Source organism: Salvelinus sp. IW2-2015, linkage group LG36, assembly GCF_002910315.2.
Source record: "Salvelinus sp. IW2-2015 linkage group LG36, ASM291031v2, whole genome shotgun sequence".
Classification (NCBI taxonomy): Eukaryota; Metazoa; Chordata; class Actinopteri; order Salmoniformes; family Salmonidae; genus Salvelinus; species Salvelinus sp. IW2-2015.
Genome location: NC_036875.1, coordinates 27,103,623 through 27,125,417, shown reverse-complemented (window position 1 = coordinate 27,125,417; position 21,795 = coordinate 27,103,623). Strand labels below are relative to the sequence as shown.

The window sequence follows — 21,795 nt, the reverse complement described above, 5'->3', positions numbered from 1 at the left end:
ATGCTTTACTGTTGGCATGACACAGGACTGATGGTAGCGCTCACCTTATCTTCAACGGACAAGCTTTTTTCCGGGTGCCCCAAAAAATCGGAAAGGGGATTTATCAGAGAAAATGACTTTACCCCAGTCCTCAGCAGTCCAATCCCTGTACCTTTTGCAGAATATCAGTCTGTCCCTGATGTTTTTCCTGGAGAGAAGTGGCTTCATTGCTGCCCTTTGTGACACCAGGCCATCCTCCAAAAGTCTTCGCCTCACTGTACGTGCAGATGCACTCACACCTGCCTGCTGCCATTCCTGAGCAAGCTCTGTACTGGTGGTGCCCCGATCCCGCAGCTGAATCAACTTTAGGAGACGGTCCTGGCGCTGCTGGACTTTCTTGGGCGCCCTGAAGCCTTCTTCACAACAATTGAACCGTTGTTCTTGATGATCCGATAAATGGTTGATTTAGATGCAATCTTACTGGCAGCAATATCCTTGCTTGTGAAGCCCTTTTTGTGCAAAGCAATGATGATGGCACATGTTTCCTTGCAGGTAACCATGGTTGACTGAGGAAGAACAATGATTCCAAGCACCACCCTCCTTTTGAAGCTTCCAGTCTGTTATTCTAACTCAATCAGCATGACAGAGTGCTCTCCAGCCTTGTCATTGTCAACACTCACACCTGTGTTAACAAGCGAATCACTGACATGATGTCAGCTGGTCCTTTTATGACAGGGCTGAAATGCAGTGGAAATGTTTTTGGGGGATTCAGTTCATTTGCATGGCAAAGAGGGACTTTGCAATTAATTGCAATTCATCTGATCACTCTTCATAACATTCTGGAGTATATGGAAATTGCCATCATACAAACTGAGGCAGCAGACTTTGTTAAAATTAAAAAAATGTGTCATTCTCAAAACTTTTGGCCACGACTGTATGTTCAGGAGTGTTGGCTGCGCCTACTGATTGGCCACACCTGATCTTAACGAGTGCATGTTTCCTTTGAAATGGGGTCTGTTTGAATAGACTAAAATGAACGGCTCTGTATGAGTTAAAAATAACATTGCGTGCAAGCTCCATCCTGGTGGCACAGTGGACTAATTCTATGGATAGAGAACAGAAGATCATAGGTTCGAATCGCACTGACGCCATGCCACAAAATAAATATGTTTGCATGATTAATGCCTAAGCTAATTTATTTCCATGGGTCCTATCTGTGCTTGGAGTTCAAAACAGGTAACCTAAGCTAGCACTGTTATTAAAATTCTTATTGAAACATGTTCTCAGAATGTTATTTAATTACCATAAAATAAACTATAATTTCCGTTCTCAGAACGTTAATATAACCTGCCAGGAAAACTTTAAAGGAACCATAGTAAAACGTTCTCAGAACCTCCCTGCAACCTAAAGATTAACGTTTCTAGAACAGGCAAAATGTTCACATCCGTTCTCTGAATGTTTAAAAAACGTTCCGTTTTACCGGTCAGGAAACGTACGGTTTCGATCCCAAAACAAATGGGAAACCAAAAACTTTCGTTCCCACAACTTCCAAGGAACAAAATGTGCTAGCTTTGTTGGGACTTTGTTGTGTGTGTGTGTGTGTGTGTGTGTTTGTATGTGTGTGTGCGTGCATGCTTGTGTGCATGCGTGCTACTGCAGACAATATCACAATCCCTAACCCCACCCATATCAGACCGATGTCAATCTCTACACCAACATGAGAGCCTACACCAACATGAGAGCAACCCAATCAAACATCTGCAGAAGATCAGAGAGAAGGTGATGTCACAAGTACCTGTGACATTAACAGAAAATAAGAGTCATCACAAACTAGAGACAAACAAACACACAAACAGAGAGGAGCAACAAAGAGAGAACCAGAGACACAGGCAGGTCCTGGTGTAGCAGAGTAGTAGACTGGCTAAAACATTTGAAGGTATAGGCCTACAGCAACTAAACAATGACCCACACAGACACAGGGAAAACACAACAGTCCAAAATTAAGAAGAACGAAATGTAATGAAGTGGTATACTCACCTTTTACTCAGTGTTGAGGTGTGTTGAGTCTGCCTACAGAATATTATGAGAATATGCTATAACCTGATATTGTTCCTCTTACTCAGAGGATGTTATTGGCTAATACAGTGAGAGAGGGAAGTTTGTGTGTGTGTGTGTGTGTGAGAGAGATATTCATGCCATAAGGCTAGTTCTGTCTCTAGAGTCAACATGCCCAGCAGCTTTCACCTTCACTAGCCTGCCTTAACCTGCACTACATTCCACACACACACACACACACACACACACACACACACACACACACACACACACACACACACAACAAACACACAACACAACACCCAACACACACACACACACACACACACACACACACACACACACACACACACACACACACACACACACACACACACACACACACACACACAAAATGCAGGATAATGCAATTATTACATTTATATGACATACTAGCTCCTACAGGTTTTCTATAAAGATCTAACCTGTAGGAAGAAGATGGTGGTGATGATTGCTGTAATTTGATCATAATAAGTGTGTCTTATGACTGTTATTAGCAAGTTGGCTAATGCCCAAAATTACATTCATAGTTAGTGAGTGTGATGAGAAGTGTATAGAGAAACAGAGTTGAGAAGCCATAACCACAACTCTGAGAGAGAGAGAAGAGAGAGAGAGAGAGAGAGAGAGAATCGATCAGCTGGGTACAATAATGAATTCCTGTTCAGCAGAATTGATGACTGGCTGAAAGACGACACACACACACACACACACACACACACACACACACACACACACACACCACACACACAACACACACACACACACACACACACACACACACACACACACACACACACACACACACACACAAACCTCCCCTCAGGTTCCTCTAAATCAGGGACGGGCAACTTTGATGGGGTTGGGGGCCACAAAAAAATCTGAACTCATGAGGGGCCGCAGTGGCTCGCGGGTCTGTGTACCCACATCCATACCCACACATGCAGTCAGAGATGGCCCTAGCCTTTTGGGGGCCCTAAGTGGAATTTTGCTCCCCTCCCCACTCTGCGAGCAAAGTATTTTAGTGGCCTCCCTCTTGACAGCGGAGAGAAACAATTGAAGTTTTAGAGTTAATTTCCTGCAACTCTATATATTTTGTCATGGAGTGGAGAGAAGATTTAGCAGTTTTTAATATGATATCTGAGTGAGAGTTACTAACAAAATCAATGTGGACCCCCCAGTCGGTAATTTGACCATGATTACTACAAGTTTAGATATCAGGCTAGACTAACTTACCAATCTACAAATATTTAGCTGACATGAGCTAATTGAGTGGCTGTCAGTGACTGACATAATAAGAGAAAAACTCCTAATGCACAACCACATTTAGAAAAATGCACTTTGTGCATTCTACTATTCTAACTCAGCAGTAAGTTGAGACCAACGCCCCCAGATGCCCATCCCTGCTCTAAATGCAACCTTTGTAGCCACTCCATTCCAGTCCCAGTTGACAGGGTAGCTGGGGTGTAGGCCGCCCCAGACATGTGATATTTGAATAGATTTTGCCAAAAGAAATAAGAGTGATATCAGCCAGTGTAGGAAAGTCAAGTAACATTATGTCCAAATCCAACAGAACATGAAGATACTGCCACCTTCTGGACTTAACAGGTACTGCAGTCTTATAGATCAATTCTACAGTCGACTCTGTTCTTACGGCCATCTAGTTTAAAATATTTGTAGACATTTCTTTCAAAGAGACATTGAATCAATATAACTAAGACGAGCAAAAAACCCACTAATACATTGTTTTCTCTACAATCAAGATCTGATACTGCAGATTGTGTAGGTTGCATGTAGAAGAAACAGAATACTATAACATAGTATGTGTTACCAAAGTATTTTGTTAGGCTGCTGTGTGGTTGTTGTTGTTTGTGTTGTCCCTAATGTGTCTGTTGCCATGTCTCTCTGCTCAGCCATATCACTTCCTATTTGGCTGCCTGGAAGGCCTACCTGTGTGTGTGTTTTTGTGTCATGGTGTGGTAGTAGACAGTGGCTCAGATACCCTGGACTATTTTAGTGTGGGGAGAGTTTGTTATGCAAAGCGTAATATGCTGGCACCTGGCAGGCATGAGAAGTGTGTGTGTGTGTGTGTGTGTGTGTGTGTGTGTGTGTGTGTGTGTGTGTGTGTGTGTGTGTGTTAGTAGCTGACTGACTCAGGGTGCAGTCCTGTGGTCATAGTAAGGGCTAGAGTAGGGACAGGGCTAGGGAAGGAGTAAACTGTGTGTATTACAACATATCATCTTTGCTTATTGTGTGGGTCACAGGAAGATACCAGGAAGAGGTTTTGGTGTTGGATCACTCACATTCCTAGACTGACTGACAGTCACAGAGAAGTTTGAGAAGCAGAACCACTGCTCTTCTCAATTCACTTCCCCACTGCTGTTGTCTACTGTGACCACCAGAGGGGTATGTATACATGTGTAAGTTACCAACCTTAGACTGAGGAGTGGCTTCCGTCTGGCTACTCTACCATAAAGGCCTGATTGGTGGAGTGCTGAAGAGATGGTTGTATATCTGGAAGATTCTCCCATTTCCACAGAGGAACTCTGGAGCTCTGTCAAAGTGACCATCAAGATTGGGGTCAACTCCCTGACCAAGGACCTTCTCCCCCGATTGCTCAGTCTGGCCGGGTGACCAGCTCTAGGAAGCGTCTTGGTGGTTCCAAACTTCTTCCATTTAAGAATGATGGAGGCCACTGTGTTCTTGGGGACCTTCAATGCTGCAGACATTTTTTGGTACCCTTCCCCAGATCTGTGCCTCGACACAATCCTGTCTCAGAGCTCTATGGACTCTTCCTTCGACATCATGGCTTGGCTTTTGCTCTGACATGCACTGTCAACTGTGGGACGTTATATAGACAGGTGTGTGCCATTCCAAATCATGTCCAATTAATTGAATTTATCACAGGTGGACATCTCAAGGATGATCAATGGACACAGGATGCACCTGAGCTCAATTTTCGAGTCTCATAGCAAAGGGTCTGAATACTGATGTAAATAAGGTATTTCTGTTTTGTATTTTTTTATGCTGGTTTTTGCTTTGTCATTATGGGGTATTGTATGTAGATTGATGAGGATTTTTTTTATTGAATCCATTTTAGAATAAGGCTGTAACGTAACAGAATGTGGAAAAAGGGAAGGGGTCTGAATACTTTCCGAATGCAACGTAAGTGCTTGGATTTTTTCAACTTTGGAGAAACTCTCATAAGATGGGTAAAATTTACATACAACAATCTTCTATGACAAATAATAAATAACGGTTACTTCTCTTTGAATTGCCAAGAGGTGTAAAACAAGGTTGCTCTTTGTCACCATACCTATTTAATATGGCCATTGAACTCTTAGCTTTAAAAATCAGATCAATGATAACTTTAAGGGGCTAAAAAGGAATGGATTAGAGACAAAAGTATCAACGTACACCAATGATTAAAGCATTCTCTTGAGTCCTCAATCTTCAACCTTGAAGGGCCTTATTGAGGACCGGGATAATTTCTCCAGTTTCTCTGGACTAAAACTCAACTATGATAAGTGTACTATATTATGGATTGGGTCTCCAAAAGATACAAACTTTAAATTTCAATGTGGTCTCCCAATTAAATGGGCGGATGGTGAAGTCGATGTGCTTGGTGTTAGGGGTGCCGCCAGGGATTTTGGGCCCCATGAAAAGATATCACATTGGGCCCCACCACAGGCCACACCAACCCTGCGTTAACATCCTGAGAATCAGGATGTTAACTTATATTTACTGATTGCTGTAACCACACACCTCCAGAACCCAATCAACCCATTCAAAGCTTTAAATAACTCAACTTTTGCAGGCTTGCAACTCTCTTGTAGTCCAAAATTTACTGTACGATATTTACTGACAGTGAGCTGTGAAAATATAACACTGTGCAGACATGCATGCAACATTCTGCATACAGTGGAATTCACTATTTGATGCTAGACTGATACCCTCTATATGAAATGTGCTAAAGGCCTTTTACAGTCTAAATGTCATTTGAATGGTAAAATTCTTGAATGGTAAAATTCTTGAATCTTAACATTAATGAATAACTTAAAATAAATATAACTTAAATATACATTAACCTCATCAATTAAAATAAATAACATTATCATCTATTGAATAATATAACAAACAAAATAATAAAATCAGCAGCAGATTGTTTAACTAAGTATACATACCAACTAGAAAATATGCATAGTCACACTTCACCCCCACCTACATGTACAGATTACCTCAACTAACCTGTACCCCCCACACTGACTCGGTACCGGTGCCCCCTGCATATAACCTCATTATTGTTATTCTTATTGTGTTACTTTTTTATTATTACTTTTTATTTTAGTCTACTTGGTAAATATTTTCTTCTTCTTGAACTGCACTGTTGGTTAAGGGCTTGTAAGTAAGCATTTCACGGTAAAGTCTACACTTGTTGTATTCGGCGCATGTGACAAATAAAGTTTGATTTGATTTGATATGCAGCTGTAAAAGTGGAAATCTAAATGGAAATGAAAAGGCCTGATGGTGGCGCTAGAGGAAAGGTCAAGTGGTCACCAAATCAATAGGTTTCTTCCACTTGGGGTCTTGATTGTGCACAACACATTTTATGGCATTACTTTGAGATATATATTTTTCTCAGTCTGTTCTCAGTCTTGTTCTCAGTCTGTTCTCAGTCTGTTCTCAGTCTTGTTCTCAGTCTTGTTCTCAGTCTGTTCTCAGTCTTGTTCTCAGTCTTGTTCTCAGTCTGTTCTCAGTCTGTTCTCAGTCTTGTTCTCAGTCTGTTCTCAGTCTGTTCTCAGTCTTGTTCTCAGTCTGTTCTCAGTCTGTTCTCAGTCTGTTCTCAGTCTGTTCTCAGTCTGTTCTCAGTCTGTTCTCAGTCTGTTCTCAGTCTTGTTCTCAGCCTGTGGGCATCATATGTGTTATGATCCAATGTCCATAGCCATTCCATTTAACAGTTATCACTGGCCTTTGCTCAGCCTTACTCACCAAGAGCCCAGTGCCGAGCCTTCTTGCTAGCAAAGTCATTGATCAAGTCTTTGAAGTCCAGCTTTCTAGCTAACTGACTTTCAATGGACAGCTTGGAAAGACTGCAAAGCCTGTCCTGGGACATAGTGGACCTCAAATAGTTTTTTTGCAGTTTTAGTTTACTGAAAGCTCTCTCGCCACCAGCAACGGTCACAGGCAGTGTGAAAAATATACGTAAAGAAATGCATACCTCTCCAAAAATGCTTTGCAGCTGCATCTTACAAATTGCATTCAGGAGACCAAGAGGGGCAAGTTAGGGGGGAAAGTGGAAGCATATACAGTGTTCAGGTGTCTTATTTCATTTTGAAACTCAGGTGTAAGATCTCTGGAATACTTCATGATCAGTGGTTGGCACACAGAAGGGACTTTATCCTCACTAATCTGCCCAACTTTCAGAACAGCAGAAAATAATTCTACAATTTTTGCGGTGGTGTGGAACCTAATGTCCAAGTCACTTATGATGTTATCCATAGCAGTAAAAAACACTGTCTCATCATGGAATCTCTTATTTTTCTTCTAAAATGCTAAATTGAAGTGCAACATCCATTTGCGTAGCAATCAGTGTTGCCTCAGACAGGAGAGACTCCCATCCATCTCAAAGAACCTGCATCTCTTCGTTTAAGGCTCTGATATTGGCTGCCTCTGTGTCAAGTGAGATTTTTCCTGACTGGAGAATCAGGATATTAACTTTTTGCCAAAAATAAGAAAAATAATCTGTTCGTTTTATTAGTGAATTGTAAATAAGATAATATAACAATGATAAGTTAATAATTGAATATAGATTTTTTAAACCTAATGTTCTAATCATTTTTTAGGGCCCCTGTCAGTCACAGGCCCTTAGAGTCGTCCTAACTTTTCCCCCCCATACGGCGCCCCTGCTTGGTGTACATATCCCGGAAAAGTTTAGCGATCTCGCAAAACTTTGCAAAATAGATAGAATCTTGAAACCGTGGAGAGGGAAACACCTATCCATTTACAGGAAGATTTCCCTGATTAATTCTCTAGTTATATCGCAGTTTACATATTATTCATGGCCCTACCGACTCCAGGAGAATCCTTTTCAAATCATGTGAAAAAAGGTATTTCACTTTATTTGGAATGGCAAGTTAAACCTCCATATTTATATAACGAACATGAGTTTGGAGGGTTAAAACTATTAAATATTAAGGCATTAAACCTCTCTCTTAAAGTCTCCATTGTACTGAAATTGTATCTAAATCCAAACTGTTTTTTTAGCAAGATACTATGAGGCCCATCCAATGTTAAAAAGTGGGCTCTTTTCCTTTTTGCAGATTAAAAGCTCACATTTTCAGTGGATTGACAATGGATCTCTGTTGAAAGTATCATCCTTTTTTTAAAGGAAGTCATACAGAGCTGGCTACAATTTCAATTTCCTCCTCCAAAAAAAAGGCAGATTGAATATTACAGCCAATAATATGGCTAAACTCCAATGTACTGAGAGAGAGAGAAAAAAAAAAAATGGAAGAAATGTACAAGAAAGGTATAATATTTATGAAGAACATTGTAAACAAGGATGGTAAAATGATGTCACACAAGCAACTAACAACAGTGTATGGAGATGTATGCTCTAAACAAAATTATAACCAACTCATCTCATCTCACAAAATTGGCAGAGACAATTACTTAAAGAAGAAATGAAAGAATTAGTCTGTCTGCCACCCATTAAATATCATACATGGCTTGAAATGATTGGTATACAATTTTTTTTTGATCAGTTTCACTTAAAGTCAAAAGGTTTGACAGCAATGCCGTATGAAATTCAAGTCAGTTGGGAACATGTTTTTGATGTACCAATACCTTGGCATCGGGTCTATGAACTGACATATAAAACAACAATTGACACAGAAATGTGTTAATTTCAATTTTAATCCAGGAATGGATGTTCTGTCATAATATCAGGGTTCAGATAGACCTGCAGATGTATTGTTAGGGGATCTGAAGAACCACAATCAGTCAATGGGAAACATCATTATACTCTATTTTAGGGCAATATCAGTAGACATTTTACAAACAGGGAGGTTCAAGACACTTACAAGACATCGCAGTAAAATGCAGGGATGTATTGCAAAAGGAAATTGTTAAATGGAATTATACTGGGAAAGATGGGTTAACCTGTGGACATAGGAGGGTTGGAGTTAAGATCAGAATGAATGGTGGATTGGCCACTGTGGGGGAAATCCAGCACTTGCAGGAAGAGGAAATTAAACTACATGTACAGTACATGTGAGCAAAAATAGCTGTAAGTAGCAATAGAAGTATTGTTGTCCGTTAGTTTACAATCAGGGGAGGGATGGCACACTCTTTCAAAAGAGGGTTCCAAAAGGGTTCTGCGGCTGTCCCCATAGGAGAATGGTTCCAGGTAGAACTATTTTAGGTGCAATGTAGATCCCTCTGTGGAAATGGATGGAACACAAAAGGGTTTTACCTGGAACCAAAGGGAGTTCTTCAAAGGCGTTCTGCTATGGGGACAGGAAGAAAGACCAAGGTATTAAAAAATGTGTAAATATGTGTGACAGCTACAGAAGTTATCTGACTGACAGTAGCTCTGATGTCCAATGTTCCCACTGAGCTCATTCCTGCTCAGGGTGGAGCAGAGAGAGAGAGAGAGAGCGAGAGCGAGAGAGAGCTCTGATTTTCAACGTTCCCACTGAGCACATTCCTGCTCAGGGTGGAGTGGAGCAGAGAGAGAGAGATGTAGACAGAGAGAGAGAGAGATGTAGACGGAGATGAGAGAGAGAGAGATGAGACGGAGCAGAGAAGAGAGCGATGTAGACACAGAGAGAGAGAGATGTAGACAGAGAGAGAGAGGAGTGGTACAGAGGAGAGAGAGTGTAGACAGAGAGAGAGAGAGATGTAGAGCAGAGAGAGAGAGAGAGATGTAGACAGAGAGAGATGTAGACAGAGAGAGAGAGAGATGTAGACAGAGAGAGAGAGAGCGAGACAGAGAGAGAGAGATGTAGCAGAGAGAGGAGAGATGTAACAGAGAGAGAGAGAGATGTAGACAGGAGAGAGAGAGATTAGGACAGAGGAGAGAGAGATGTAGACAGAGAGAGAGAGATGTAGAGAGGAGAGAGAACTCAGGAGACTAGAAAGACATCCGCTCTCCACATCATGACCTTTCAATTCAAAGAGCTTTATTGCATGAGAAACATATATTACATTGCCAAAGCAACTTCTCTCTGAGTCTCAGCCATGACAAAGACCCCTCTCTCTTTCCCTCCACCACCAACCCCATTCCCTCCTTTCCCCCAACCGTAAACAACTCAGGAAAGGAATTATACAAGCAAAGTGTGTGTGTGTGTGTGTGTGGGTGTGTGTGTGTGTGTGTGGTGTTGTGTGTGGTGTGTGTGTGGTGGTGTGTGGTTGGTGTGTGTGTTGGGGTAATGACATTTTTACTTTTGGGTCATTTTTTAATTATTTTATTTCACCCTTATTTAACCAGGTAGGCTAGTTGAGAACAAGTTCTCATTTGCAACTGCGACCTGGCCAAGATAAAGCATAGCAGTGTGAACAGACAACACAGAGTTACACATGGAGTAAACAATAAACAAGTCATACATGGTAAAAAAAAAAAGAGAATCTATATACAAGTGTGCAAAAGGCATGAGGTAGGCAATAAATCGAATAATTACAATTTAGCAGATTAACACTGGAGTGATAAATCATCAGATGATCAGTGTCAAGAAGAGATACTGGTGTGCAAAAGAGCAGAAAAGTAAATAAATAAAAGCAGTATGGGGGTGAGGTAGGTAAATTGGGTGGGTAGTTTACAGGTGACTATGTACAGCTGCAGCGATCGGTTAGCTGCTCGGATAGCAGATTTTTTAAGTTGTTGGGAGATAAAAGTCTCCAACTTCAGAGATTTTTGCAATCGTTCCAGTCGCAGGCAGCAGAGAACTGGAGGAAAGGCGTCCAAAATGAGGTTTTGGCTTTAGGATGATCAGTGAGATACACCTGCTGGAGCGCGTGCTGCGGTGGGTGTAGCCATCGTGACCAGTGAACTGAGATAAGGCGGCACTTACCTACATCGCCTTGTAGATGACCTGGAGCCAGTGGGTCTGACGACGAACATGTAGCGAGGCCAGCCGACTAGGGCATACAGGTCGCAGTGGTGGGTCGTATAAGGTGCTTTAGTAACAAAACGAATGGCACTGTGATAAACTGCATCCAGTTTGCTGAGTAGAGTATTGGAAGCTATTTTGTAGATGACATCGCCGAAGTCGAGGATCGGTAGGATAGTCAGTTTTACTAGGGTAAGTTTGGCGGCGTGAGTGAGGAGGCTTTGTTGCCGAATAGAAAGCCGATTCTTGATTTGATTTTGGATTGGAGATGTTTGATATGAGTCTGGAAGGAGAGTTTGCAGTCTTGCCAGACACCTAGGTACTTATAGATGTCCACATATTCTAGGTCGGAACCGTCCAGGGTGGTGATGCTAGTCGGGCGTGCGGGTGCAGGCAGCGAACGGTTGAAAAGCATGGCAGTTTGGTTTTCTAGCGTTTAAGAGCAGTTGGAGGCCACGGAAGGAGTGTTGTATGGCATTGAAGCTCGTTTGGAGGTTAGAGATAGCACCAGTGTCCAAGGAAGGCCGGAAGTATATAGAATGGTGTCGTCTCGTAGAGGTGGATCAGGGAATCGCCCGCAGCAAGAGCAACATCATTGATGTATTACAGAGAAAAGGTCGGCCCGAGAATTGAACCCTGTGTACCCCCATAGAGACTGCAGAGAGACCGGACAAACATGCCCTCCGATTTGACACACTGAACTCTGTCTGCAAAGTAGTTGGTAACCAGGCAAGGCAGTCATTAGAAAAAACGAGGCTACTGAGTCTGCCGATAAGAATATTGTGATTGACAGAGTCGAAAGCCTTGGCCAGGCGATGAAGACGGCTGCACAGTAATGTCTTTTATCAATGGCGGTTATGATATCGTTTAGTACCTTGAGCGTGGCTGAGGTGCACCCGTGACCGGCTCGGAAACCGGATTGCACAGCGGAGAAGGTACGTGTGGATTCGAGATGGTCAGTGGATCTGTTTGTTGACTTGGCTTTCGAAGACCTTAGATAGGCAGGCAGGATGGATATAGTCTGTAACAGTTTGGGTCCAGGGTTGTCTCCCCCTTTGAAGAGGGGATGACCGCGGCAGCTTTCCAATCCTTGGGATCTCAGATGATACGAAGGAGAGGTTGAACAGGCTGGTAATAGGGGTGCGACAATGGCGGGGACAGTTTCAGAAATAGGGGGTCCAGATTGCAAGCCCAGCTGATTGTAGGTCCAGGTTTTCCAGCTCTTTCAGAACATCTGCTATCTGGATATGGGTAAAGGAGAAGCTGGGAGCTTGGGCGAGTAGCAGCGGGGGGGCGGGGTGTGGCGCAAGGTTGGAGTCGCCAGGAGGAAGCATGGCCAGCCATTGAGAAATGTTTGTTGAAGTTTTCGATTATCACGGACTTATCAGTGGTGACCGTGTACCTAGCCTCAGTGCAGTGGGCAGCTGGGAGAGTGCTCTTGTTTTCCATGGACTTTACAGTATCCCAGAACTTTTTGGAGTTAGAGCTACAGGATGCAAATTTCTGCTTGAAAAACTGGCCTTTGCTTTCCTGACTGACTGCGTGTATTGGTTCCTGACTCTCCTGAACAGTTGCATATCGCGGGGGCTCTTCGATGCTATTGCAGTTCGCCACAGGATGTTTTTGTGCTGGTCGAGGCAGTCAGGTCTGGAGTAAACCAAGGGCTATATCTGTTCTTGGTTCTGCATTTTTGAACGGAGCATGCTTGTCTAATATGTTGAGGAAGTAACTTTTAAAGAATGACCAGCATCCTCAACTGACGGGATGAGGTCAATATCCTTCCAGGGTACCCGGGCCAGGTCGATTAGAAAGGCCTGCTCGCAGAAGTGTAGGGAGCGTTTGACAGTGATGAGGTGTGGCGTTTGACCCGGACCCGGGCGGATACAGGCAATGAGGCAGTGATCGCTGAATCTTGATTGAAGACAGCAGAGGTGTATTTGGAGGGCAGGTTGGTCAGGATAATGTCTATTAGGGTGCCCATGTTTACGGATTTAGGGTTGTACCTGGTGGTTCCTTGATGATTTGTGTGAGATTGAGGGCATCAAGCTTGGATTGTAGGACTGCCGGGTGTTAAGCATATCCCAGTTTAGGTCACCTAACAGAACAAACTCTGAAGCTAGATGGGAGCGATCAATTCACAGTAGTGTCCAGGGCACAGCTGGGAGCTGAGGGGGTCGGTAGCAGGCGGCAACAGTGAGAGACTTATTTCTGGAGAGATTAATTTTTAAAATTAGAAGTTCGAACTGTTTGGGCATAGACCTGGAAAGTAGACAGAACTTTGCAGGCTATCTCTGCAGTAGATTGCAACTCCTCCCCCTTTGGCAGTTCTATCTTGACGGAAAGTGTTATAGTTGGGTATGGAAATCCCAGAATTTTTGGTGGCCTTCCTAGCCAGGATTCGGACACGGCAAGGACATCAGGGTTGGCAGAGTGTGCTAAAGCGGTGATAAGGCAAACTTAGGGAGGAGGCTTCTGATGTTGACAAGCATGAGGCCAAGGCTTTTTCGATCACAGAAGTCAACAAATGAGGGTGACTGGGGACATGCAGGGCCTGGGTTTACCTCCACATCACCCGAGGAACAGAGGAGTAGTAGAGGAGGTGCGGCTAAAGGCTATCAAAACTGGTCGCCTAGAGCGTTGGGGACAAAGAATAAAAGGAGCAGATTTATGGGCGTGGTAGAATAGATTCTGGGCATAATGTGCAGACAGGGGTATGGTGGGGCACGGGTACAGCGGAGGCAAGCCCAGGCACTGGGTGATGAAGAGAGGTTGTATCTCTGGACATGCTGTCTCAATGGGTGAGGTCACCGCATGTTGTGGGGGTGGGACAAAGGAGGTATCAGAGGTACGGAGAGTGGAACTACGGGGTCCATTGCAAACCAAAACAATGATAATGATAACTAGCCTGAACAACAGTATGCAAGGCATATGATATTTGAGAGAGACATACAATAAGGCATAAAGTGGTTGCAGGTCTTGATTGGGAGAGCTAGCTAAAACAACAGGTAAGATAACAGCAGCTAGTCCACTAACACAGCAACAACAGGTAAAAATGGCGACGACTAGGCAGAGAGGGCGGATTACTACACACAGATCCTGGTTAAAGCACAGAGCCGACAGATAAAACACAAATAAACAGAATGGAGTACCCGTGAATTAATGGACAGTCAAGCAGGCATCGCTATGTAGCCAAGTGATCATAGTGTCCAGGGGGCAGCCGTAGATGGAGCAGGAGGCCTCCACTAAGCTAAGCACGCGGCGTTTAAAGTTAGTAGCCCGGGGGGTGCTGCTCAGACGGAGGGGTCTGCTCAGACGGAGGCCGGTTGAGGGCACACGCGGATGGGCTATTCGTCTGCAGACCAGACGTGGTCGTGTCGACAGAGAATCCAAGCCGGATGGCGATGGCGAAAGAGAGGTTGTGAATTGTAGAATTGTGTTTGCTAACTGGTGCTAGCTTCGTGGCAGTGGCGCTAGCTGCGCTAGCTGCAAGCTAGCTGTGGAGGATAAAGTAGTGGCTCAGGGATTACGGCAGGAATCCGGCGTGTTGTCGAGAGACAGTCCGATGCTGGTAAATTGGTGAGTAATATCCAGGCTAAAACAGGGCTGGTGTCTGTGCAAAAATGGCTAAATTAGCTTGTAGCTGATTAGCTGGTTAGCTACTGGGGGTTCTTGAAAGGTTTCCTAAGTTAAAAAATAATAGCGATTCCGTATCACATTGGTTGAGGTAGGTTACCGGAAGATATATCGAATTAAAAATCGAAAAGAGATGAAAAAAATGTTAAATATATACAAGAAATACGAAAAAATACGAACGTACACGAGAGGACTAAAGAAACACGTCTACACTGCTACGCCATCTTGGAACATTTATCAGACGCTCTATCCAGAACAGTAGGGAATGGATACATCTGAGTACTTTTTGGTACTGGTCGGGGGAATGTGCCCAGTGAACCAGTACATGATAAACCAGTTTCCTTCCTGACAGGAGCAGAGATCCCTGCATCTAAATAAAGTAACACACACACATTCACACGCACACGCACACACAGGGGGGGGGGGGGGTAATACAGGCAGGAAGCGGATCTGCTGAAACATGTCTCAGGGGGTAGAATGGAACTACAGTAATGACTAACCATTAAGGACTGATGGAGAGAGATAGCGTCATCACATTCACTGCGTCAGATCTGGACAGCATGGATATGCAGCTCCTAGCCAGTACTGTATGTCATTATAAACTGGGTAGTTAGAGCTATGAACGCTGATTGGCTGAAAGCTGTGGTATATCAGACAATATACCATAGGTATTAAGCAAAATTACTTATTTACTGTTCTAATTACGTTGGTAATCAGTTTATAATAGCAATCAGGCACCTCTGGATTGGTTACGTTGTGCCTAAGAACAGGGCTTAGCAGTGGCATTTTGGCCTGAACCACAACCCCTTGGGACATATTGCATAAAAGACATCCAAGCGAGTTTTTTATTTTTACTGTTGAAAAGCGATATCCTACGTATAAATACAGTAAAGTACAAACACTAAAGGGTAAAAAAATATGTTTTGAGCAAAATAGTGTTTTCAGACACAACTGCAAACTTCAAATTCGTCAGGGCATGGGACTCCACAAAGTGTCAAACATTCCACAGGGATGCTAGCCCGTGTTGACTCTAATGCTTCCTTCCCCACAGTAGCTTCAAGTTGGCTGGATGTCCTTCGGGTGGCGGACCATTTTTGATACACATGGGAAACTGTTGAGCATGAAAAACCCAGCAGCATTGCAGTTCTTGACACACTCAAACTGGAACCCCTGGCACATACTACTACCACACCCCGTTCAAAGGCACTTAAATCTTTTGTCTTGCCCATTCACCCTCTGAATGGCACACATACACAATCCATGTCTCAACTATCTCAAGGCTTAAAAATCCTTCTTTAATGTTTAACTTGTCTCCCTTCATCTACACTGATTGAAGTGGATTTAACAAGTGACATCGATAAGGGATCATAGCTTTTGCCGAGTTCAAAACAACTGGGAGCTCGGATCTCCGAACTTGAAAATCTCAGACTTCCGACTAGAGTGCGTGCAAAACAACTGGGAACTCTGAAAGAAAATGAGCTCAGACTAGGAAAAATCTATTTGAACAGTCATCTAATTTGGAATTCCAACTTGGGAACTCTGGTCTCTTTCTAGAGCTCCGACTTTCCGACCTGAAGATCACTGATGTCATGATTTGACCTTGTACTGAGTTCCCAGTTGTTTTGAAAGTGGCATTTCACCTGGATTCACCTTGTCTGCGTATGTCATGGAAAGAGCAGGTGCTCCTAATGTTTTGTACACATGGTCTTTTTTTGTTTTGGTTTCTTGAGGAATCACGAACACAGACGGTATAGCACTGTTGTCCCGTAGTGACCACAACAAGGTTTCAGATGGTCCCAGGCTGTACTTTCATCAAGTTTGCAACAAGTAGGTCAAAACCTGTAAAGTAGGCCTACAACAGTCTAATTCAGGATTTAAATCTCAGCAGTACTGCAGAGCAGCAAACAAAGACAACTTTGAACCATAACTCATTGTGAATAGGCCTAACCAGAGTGATCATCACTGCCCCAGCTGTTCAGTAGCCTAACACAGTATAACTCAAGTAGGCCATAAAGTAATTGTTACATTGTTGCAGTAGTGATCACACCCGGACTGGTCTAATGTAAATCAAGTATGGATAGATGATAGTTAAGCACTGCATCAACTCATCTGTGCGCAACTACACCCCGCAGACAGACAGCGCTGTGCATGATCATTGATTGCAACAGGCTGCAGCTCTGTTTGTCCTGAGTCAACACACAGACTACCAACACTTTTAAGAAGCAAATTTGGCCGATCATAACACGTGTTTTCTTTTCAGTACTCACCCGTTGCCATTGGTCATTTCTTCGGCCACCCCCAACATCTTCTTGGCTGCAGGGGTATTTCGTCTCCAACGGCACTTTCTTTCCAGATGTTTGGGGCTGGAGGGGATGTATTTTTTTGTATAGGCTATTGTTTACAGGCGATACTTTCTTAGTAATGGCGAATGAGCCTCGCCTATTTCTTTTTCTGTCGGTGTGTCTGGCTACTGCGCTAAAATGTAATTTAACCGGACTAGACCCGCCCTCTAAGCTTCTGATTCTAGTCAAATCATCCATGTAGGACCACGATAGCCTACAGAAGACTAGTCTTTACTGTAAATACCAGATGCATATATGGACAGCAGGTTAAATATAAAACTTACACTTTAAACCTCATGCACTAGCTAAATGTTGTTATTATATTGCGCTGTGTATTTCCAGCATATTTCCTCGCTAAACATGGACGGATGTTTGCGGAAATCTACCCGAGCAGCACTGACTTCCCACAGTGAAAAATTTGTGATATTTGGAAAACTATTACACATAAATGTGAGCTCTAAGTCGTATAGTCTACTTCTTACATGCTATTGGAGAAAATAACTGAGCGCAGAGGGGCGCTGCTCGAAAATGTTGTAGTCTACTGTAGACTATTTGATGTATTAACATTAGGTCAAATTAACAAAACGAGATTTAACCATAAGAATGTAAACTTTAAAAAGACCTACTAGTGCTCAGTGTGCTTAGGTCATGTAATTGGAACATACAGTATATTTCCTTAAAAGGCTATCTTTCCGGAATAAGACGAGAGGAAAACATCTGGAAGATCTGTCAATGCTGTAGGCTCTCCAGACCCGTAGACTGAACAGGTTATGTTGGGGGGAAACGCCTCCCATAATGAACATGTCTATTTTCAGACACAAAACAAGTCTACGTTTGGTAAGACTTAGATATGTGCATACTGGCCATCCTTAGGCAAGTGGGCAGAATTAATAGTTTATTTATGTGTGTTATTTGATAAAAACAGAAACTTTGAAAGGGGGCATTTGTCCCCTGAAGATTGTTAAAATCCATTTTATTTGGAGTAATTAACTCTTAAAAGCGAAATGCATCATACCAGCTGTATTTCTGTATTTTTAAAGTTATATATCTTGAAAACGTAATTCCTGACATGCTAAACATTTTGGAACAATATTAACAATGGACTAATGAAACAAATACCCAAAGTTTTTGGGAGGAATTTTCCTTTAAAGGCCCGGTGCAGTTAAAAGCGTAATTTTCCAGTGTTTTATATACACCCAATGAACAGTTTATTAGGTACACCCATCTAGTACCAGGTTGGACCCCCCTTTGCCTCCAAAACAACTACCGATACGCTCTGGAGTACAAACGTTGCTCAATTAGTATCAAGGGACTTAACGTGTGCCAGGAAAACGTTTCCCACACCATTACACTACCGCCACCAGCCTGTTCCGTTGACAACAGGCAGGATGAGGCCATAGACTCATGCTGCTTATGCCAAATTCTGACTCTGACATCAGGATAACGCAACAGGAACCGGGATTCGTCGGACCAGGCGATCACACTGGAGCCGCTTCTTGTTTTTAGCTGATAGGAGGGGAACCCGGAGTGATTGTCTGTTGCAATAGCCCATCCGTGACAAGGACCGACGAGTTGTGCGTTCCGAGATGCCGTTCTGCACACCACTGTTGTGGTGTTATTTGCCTGTTTGTTGCCTGCCTGTGTTAGCTTGCACAATTCTTGTTATTACAGATAATGGCGCCGAAGGAGATGGTCACCATTTTACGATCCCGTAACCAATTGTGCTATTGTGTGTTTTTTTTGCAACTTATTTTGTATATAATGTTTCTGACACCATGTCTTATGACCGAAAAGAGCTTCTTGATATCAGGGCAGCGATTACTCGCCCCGTACTGGAGGATTTCTTCTTCTTCAACGAGTCGGACGGGAAGGATTTACTCCAGACACCCGACAAGGCCCTCATCCCCGTCATTCACAGGAGGAAAAGATGGAGGTATCGAGGACGACAGTCCAGGTGCCTTGTAAGGATCTGTCGCCGAGAGGGTAATCTACCTTTACCATTGGTACTATTAGCCAACGTACAATCAATCGATAATAAAATAGACGAACTACGAGCACGTATATCCTACAAACGGGACATTAAAAACGGTAATATCCTATGTTTCACCGAGTCGTGGCTGAACAACAACATGATTAACATACAGCTGGCGGGTTTTAGGCTTTTTTGGCAGGATAGAACAGCGGCCACTGGTAAAAAAGGGGCGGCGGCCTATGCATATTTGTAAACAACAGCTGGTGCACGAAAGCTAAGGAAGTCTCTAGGTTTTGCTCGCCTGAGGTAGAGTATCTATATTTTTAGTAGCTGTCTATATACCACCGCAGACAGATGCTGGCACTAAGACCGCACACAATGAGCTGTTTACGGCTATAAGCAAACAGGAAAATGCTCATCCAGAGGCGGCGCTCCTAGTGGCCAGGGACTTTAATGCAGGGAAACTCAAATCGGTTTTACCTAATTTCTATCAGCATGTTAAATGTGCAACCAGAGGGAAAAAACTCTGGACCACCTTTACTCCACACACAGAGATGAGTACAAAGCTCTCCCTCGCCCTCCATTTGGCAAATCTGACCAGAATTCTATCCTCCTGATTCCTGCTTACAAGCTAAAAACTAAAGCAGGAAGCACCAGTGACTCGGTCAATAAGAAAGTGGTCAGATGAAGCAGACGCTAAACTAAAGGACTATTTTGATAGCACAGACTGGAATATGTTCTGGGATTTTTTTAAATATTTTTTTTATTTAACCAGGTAAGCTAGTTGAGAACAAGTTCTCATTTACAACTGTGACCTGGCCAAGATAAAGCAAAGCAGTGTGACACAAACAACAACACAGAGTTATTCATGGAATAAACAAGCGTAAAGTCAATAACACAATAGAAAAAAAGAAAGTCTATATACAGTGTGTGCAAATGGCATGAGGATGTAGGCAATAAATAGGCCATAGTTAGCGAAGTAATTACAATTTAGCAGATTAACACTGGAGTGATAAATGAGCAGATGGTGATGTGCAAGTAGAAATACTGGTGTGCAAAAGAGCAGAAAAGTAAATAAAAACAATATGGGGATGAGGTAGGTAGATTGGGTGGGCTATTTACAGATGGACTATGTACAGCTGCAGCGATCGGTTAGCTCAGGGGTGTCAAAGTCAAATGGACGGAGGGCCAAATAAAAAATTTAGCTACAAGCCGAGGGCCGGACTGTTCGAATGTTCATTGAAAATTTTTTAAATGACGCATATAGTCTAGTGAACCTAATTGAACCTACTGAAAACCTAACAAATATATTCCAATATGATCAGATAAATAAAGCAATATTTTCTTATGGCTCTGTCAGTAATCTTTAATTTTCAACAGACACAAAAGACAAATTTCCTTTATATAAAAATCCCCATAACATGAACATTAAATGAAAGAAACCGGTATTCAAGGCACCATCAGTAGCCTATATTTTCTATTTTAGCAAAAGTGGGCTAAATTTACTTCAAAGAAAAAAACAATAATAGCAATTTTCTATCATCCACTCAACTGAAATATTTTTAAAATATAATTGGATTGAAATACAATAAAATAAAGTGCAAAAATCTATTAATCAAAAACAACACTTTGTTTAAGGAGAAGTAACATGCATTGAAAACAAATATTAAACTTTAACTTTTAAACTTGAACTGAGTAAAAACTCTAAATATGTGATTGCACAGTAATGTTCACTTGTTTGAGGTTGAGGGTGATACTTGGTGGTGTCCCATCTTTTCCACAAGTTCATCAATGTTCGGGGTAAGGCTCTGAGCTGAGGAAATCCTCAGAATTGAGTGGAGGTGTTCAGCAGTAAGTCGACTTCTGTGTGATGTTTTGTTCAGGTTCATCAAAGAAAACAGTTGTTCACACAGGTATGTGCTGCCAAACATAGACAACGTTTGAGCAGCCTGGATGCGCAGCTGGGGCATTCTTTAACATTGAATATGGAACAAGCATCGCTTATTACCATACAATATATAATTTAATAGTGGAGACATGCAAAATCGAATTTCAAATGAAAAAAACCATCAATGGCATTCATTTATTAATAAATAAAATTTAAAATAAAATCGTATGCCTCTTTTCTATTTGCAGCCTTCTGATTTAAATACAAAATAAACTTTTTCCAGATGCGTCGCAGCTCTCATCCACAGCGAGGGAGAACGCAACGAAATATTTTCCCTTTTCCATCAGCTGGTCATACAGATTGGTGGCAAGATCACATGTGCGATCAGCTACTGTGTTCCTGCTCAGGCTCACGTTTGAAAATGCTTGCTTTTTCTCTGGGCAAACGAGTCACAAACTTTCATCATGCACTTTTCGACGAACTCTCCCTCATTAAAGGGCCGGCCTGATTTTGCGATCTCTGCTGCCACTATATAATAACTGCCTTTACAGCAGCCTCACTTTGTGATGTGGCTTTTTTGAACATAATCTGTTGTGAAACCAAACTTCTTTCATCTCCTCTACTTTCTGGCTCCTTTGAGTCATGTCCATGTCCTTGTATTTGTCATGGTGTTTCGTTTCATAGTGTCGTCTAATGTTGTACTCCTTACTTACAGCCACGTTGACTCTACAAACAAGACAAACAGGTTTGTCTTTTACATATGTAAACAGATTTCTGCCT

General features: G+C 42.6%; 1 protein-coding gene across 2 annotated transcripts in view; it reads right to left on the bottom strand.

The window, feature by feature from the left end:
• LOC111959684 (LIM and senescent cell antigen-like-containing domain protein 1) overlaps window positions 1–17,909 on the bottom strand; it is an 83,071-nt gene extending 65,162 nt beyond the window's left edge. Inside the window, exon 1 of one of the 2 annotated variants that reach the window (XM_023981441.2) lies at window positions 17,081–17,909. In XM_023981441.2, coding sequence (XP_023837209.1) covers window positions 17,081–17,118 — 38 coding nt within the window. In that variant the 5' untranslated portion in view covers window positions 17,119–17,909. Of the gene's footprint in view, window positions 1–2,016; window positions 2,123–17,080 lie in introns of those variants that run through there. The other variant, XM_023981442.2, reaches the window with a different exon arrangement.
• Window positions 17,910–21,795: the final 3,886 nt, after the last annotated feature.